The 4550-nt window shown below is 44.6% G+C and overlaps 1 protein-coding gene across 1 annotated transcript in view; it reads right to left on the bottom strand.

Moving 5' to 3' along the window:
- CCDC3 (coiled-coil domain containing 3) overlaps window positions 1-3999 on the bottom strand; it is a 146123-nt gene extending 142124 nt beyond the window's left edge. Inside the window, exon 1 of the mRNA XM_011968143.1 lies at window positions 3706-3999. Within this exon, the coding sequence (XP_011823533.1) occupies window positions 3706-3707 (2 nt within the window). The 5' untranslated portion in view covers window positions 3708-3999. The remainder of the gene's footprint in view (window positions 1-3705) is intronic.
- Between the last annotated feature and the right edge of the window lie 551 nt (window positions 4000-4550).

Genomic DNA, 4550 nt, shown 5'->3' with positions numbered 1-4550 from the left:
AAGCTGAGATCGTGCCACTGGACTCCAGCATGGGTGATGGAGTGAGACTCCATCTCTAAAACAAAACAAAACAAAATAAAAAAAGAAGTGCATAAGCTGGGCATGGTTGCTCATTCCTGTAATCCCAGCACCTTGGGAGGCCAAGGCAGGAGGATTGCTTGAGCCCAGGAGTTAGAGACCAGCTTAGGCAACATAGTGAGACCTCATCTCTACAACAAATAAAAACATTAGCTGGGCATGATGACTCACACCTGTAGTACCAGTTGCCAGGGAGGCTGAGTTGGGAGGATCCCTTGAGCCCAGGAGTTTGAGGCTTCAGTGAGCCGTGATCGCGTCACTGCATTCCAGCCTGGGCAACCAGAGCAAGAACCTGTCTCAAAAAAAGAAAAAAAAAAAAAAAAAAAAAAAAAAAAAAAAAAGACCAGGTGTGGTGGCTCACACCTGTAATCCCAGCACTTCAGGAGGCAGAGGTGGGTGGATCACCTGACGTCAGGAGTTCGAGACCAGCCTGGCCAACATGGTGAAACCCCATCTCTACTAAAAATACAAAAAAATTAGCCAGGCGTGGTGGCACATGCCTGTAATCCCAGCTACTCAGGAGGGTGAGGCAGAAGAATTGCTTGAACCCGGGAGGCGGAGGTTGCAGTGAGCCGAGACCGGACCATCGCACTCCAACCTGAGCAACAAGAGTTAAACTCCGTCTCAAAAAAAAAAAAAAGAAGAAGAAGAAGAAGTAGACAAGAATGGAAGCAATTTTATCACAGCAATATCACTTATTACTCAAGCTCCTTCAGATACAGTGATCTATCATCAAAAATATGTAATGATCTAATTCTGACAACTCAATTAGGTCTTCTCTCAAATTTCATGAAAGCCAAGAATTAGAAATCATCTCATCTGCAAAAAGATTTATTACTTAGTCAATAGAATCATTCACTTTCTAAAAAAAAAAAAAAAAAGAAGCCAATCCAGCAATTTGTCTGGCAACCCAGATATCTGTGCACCCTGGGGCAATGCACCCTAGTAAGATGAGAGAGAGTGAGGGATGTCTTGCATTTATGAAGCAGCTGTTACGAAAGACGAGACAGAACGGAGAGGCTCCATTCAGCAGCAATGGTTCATTGCCATTCAGTTCTCACCAGAACAATAACAGGAAAGAGTGCATGGAAATTGTGGACCTAGAATTTAAAAAAACCAAAAACCATGTACCTGTGTCGCCTTAGAAAGTCCTCTTGTGACCCTGAAGATGGGGGTAGCCAAATTTGAAGCCCATGAGTTTGGAATGTCCCCATTAAACTGGTAGGTGAGTCTCCACGGAGCTGGGGACTGGCAGCTGGAGCTTCCTTGACATCTCCGGGTGGCTGTCTCCAGCCTGGGCTTTGTGGATCACAGTGCCCTTTGGAATGTTAGGAAAAAGGGATTCTCAGGACAAAAAAAGTTTGGGGAAAGCTTTCTATTCTTTCTGCTTCTTACAGATTCACAATAAAATCTACATACCGAAGACCAAAGAAACCTGCTTAATTTTGTGTAATGCAAAATTTCCCAAACTAACCTGGCTCTCCCCTCAGTCCTCCTTCTTTCACACAGAATGCCTGGGTACATATAAAGAGACTTCAGTAATCTGCTCCGGAGCCCGGTGTGATCCTGAGAACTGCAAGCTGGCTCTCCATCCATGTCCTCCTGTGAGACCTGGGTGATTCCTGTTAGCCATGGGCCTCTCTAAAAGCTCTCCAGAGGGACTAAGACCTGAGATCGGTTTGTTTTCTTGTGTAAACCAAAAAGCATCTGAGACAGGTCTCAATCAACTTAGAAGTTTATTTTGCCAAGGTTAGGGACCCGCCCGGAAGAAATAAACATGGAGTCCCAGAAACAGTCTGTGGTCTGTGCCTTCCTCCAAAGATGATTTTGAGGGCTTAAAGGGGAAAAGCAGGCTGGAAGGGAAAGAGGAAGGTTATGGTCACATGACCAAATCCACACGTTGCAAGAGAAAAGGAGCAAGCAGGGGAATAGTCAATTATGTACTCACCTCGCATGCACTGTAAGGTGAACTAAGAGTAACTATCTGCGGGGATGTTTAATATTTTATCCATAGCTATCTTAGGAACAAAAGAAAAGGTAGCTTCTTGCATGACTGCGCTTTCAGCTTAATTTTTTTTCTTTTGGCAGAGTGAATTGAGGTCCCAATTTTTTTTTCTTTTTGTTTTTTTTGTTTTTGTTTTTTTTTTGACAGAGTCTCGCTCTGTTGCCAGGATAGAGTACAGTAGCGCCATCTCAGCTCACTGCAGCCTCTGCCTCCCCGGTTCAAGCAATTCTCCTGCCTCAGCCTCCCGGGTAGCAGGGACTACAGGCACGCACCACCACGCCTGGCTAATATTTTTGTATTTTCAGTAGAGATGGGGTTTCACCATGTTGGCCAGGATGGTCTTGAACTCCTGACCTCGTGATCTGCCCGCCTCGGCCTCCCAAAGTGCTGGGATTACAGGTGTGAGCCACGGCACCTGGACAGGGTCCCAAGTTTTTATTTTCCTTTTACACTTGCACTTTATGGATTCTGTTACCTATTCAGAAAATGCTACTTTCCTATTGATGCCATTCACTTTTAGATGGAGGTTCTCATATAATTGGGAGGTTTCTATGATACGGACTTTGGGCAGCACCCGCTGCAGACAGGAACTTGAAGGTGTTTCCTAAGTGTTACATCCACAACCAGAAGAGTTGACTTGGCATGTCGCTAGCTGTCCCTGTGGGGCCCCTGGTCATCGATAGTATGGTACCAGCTGAGAAGGGATTAAAATTAGATACAGAGTAAAGTAAAAAATCCAAATATTTAAGAGTGAGAAGTGTGTCTAAGAGAGAAGGAGATTGTGTCTGAAAACATTTGCCTGTCTTTCATTATACCCCAAGTCACGCGGTCTTTTTTTTTTTTAATCATCTGGCTTAAATTTTCCGTTTTTCATTGCACAACACCAAGAGTTGGCTACATAGTCATGATGAAGATGAGCATACAAATTTCAAGTGTCACAGTTGGAGAGAGAGAGGCCTCCTAAGTTGTGCATTGCATGGGAATGAGAATCAGGTCACCTGACTCGATGCAGGCTTTGGGACATCTTAGGCATCTAATCTCTCTAATCCACTGAAGAGACGCAATAACGAGCCCCAGCCATCCCTTCCCTTTTCATCAAGACCGCGCATTAGAGATTAGTCAATATTCTATGCACAACTCATAAATATTTGGAGAGCAAGGAGATCACTTAGATTCTCCATCCTTGATTGCAGCTCAAAATTCAAATAAATCAATCAATACCTGCTGGGGGAAAAAAAGCCTATGGAGCACCTTTTTTTTTTTTCTTGAAATACAAGAATCATGAAGGGAATAAATATTAACTTCATTCCCTTATTCAGAACAAGTGAATTGGATGGCGCCAATGCAAACAACACGGATTCCTGGCTCTGCTTCAGCCAAAATGCATTTTGCTCTTTGGAAATCTCAGTTCCAACCTGTTGAAGCTGGAAAAGCACTAATGAATTTGTATAAGGCTCCACAAACCAAGCAGGGCAAACCAGAGAACAGCTGGAAGAAATGAGATCAAGAGTGAAAACTCGCTTTTTATTTCAAAACAACTAGAGATTTCTTGGAGAATTACATTTTTTAAAATGCCCTTTTATGGGAAAACAAAGGCAGCAGAAATCAAACGGCTTACTTACATTTAAAGGGGAGTTTGGCAGCTGAAATGTGATGGACATAGACTCTTCGCTCTCCAGGTCACAGAGAAAGCTGCCCAGAAGCTCCCCGGAAGAGACAACACCATAGGCACCACTGACCACCCTTTCTGGAGAGCGGGTGCGTTAAGCTCTTATTAAAACCTTATCCAGGTGTGGAGAACAGCTGTGGCTGATTTCTTCAGCATGCCTCTGCCAATTTCCCAAGAAAAAGAAACACTATTTTTCTCTCCACTGCTCTTCCAAGAAGTAGCTGAGGACGGGAAGAAACACGGAATCAAAGTGTTGCTCAAGGGTGCTTTCTGATCCAAACCCACAGTGTGACATAAATCTGTCATTTTGATCCTGCGGGGGGCGGGGGCATCTGCAAACCCAAAAAAGTGAAAAAATGAAATTAGCCCAGGTGGTAACCTGGATGTGAGGCTGAGGGTGAGAGCCCAGATATTAACCTGGGTGTGAGGGCTGGGGAAGGGGAACATAACATTCCCTGCTGTGGCCATGGGTGTGGAATTGGGGGCAGGGCTGGTCCGTTTGCAGCCTGTGTGTGTCTGTGCTGATGGAAGCCTCATTTACACACAGCAAAAGGAAGCCGGGCGTTCTCCTTGGTAGTTGGTGAATCTGTCAGACTGCAGGGAATTAAACAGCAGGAGGCAGGTGTCAACGTTTAAATGCCTAAATAAGCCATATCAATCCAAGGGCTGAGGCCGTGGACCAAGGCTGGGCCTAGGCTTAGAGAAAACTGGTAATAGTCATCATGGGATTATTTATTTATTTATTTATTTTTTTCGAGAAGGAGTCTCGCTCTGTAGCCCAGGCCGGAGTGCAGTGGC

The sequence above is a fragment of the Mandrillus leucophaeus genome, unplaced genomic scaffold, assembly GCF_000951045.1.
Source record: "Mandrillus leucophaeus isolate KB7577 unplaced genomic scaffold, Mleu.le_1.0 Scaffold83, whole genome shotgun sequence".
Taxonomy (NCBI): Eukaryota; Metazoa; Chordata; class Mammalia; order Primates; family Cercopithecidae; genus Mandrillus; species Mandrillus leucophaeus.
This window is presented reverse-complemented; position numbering and strand designations above follow the sequence as displayed.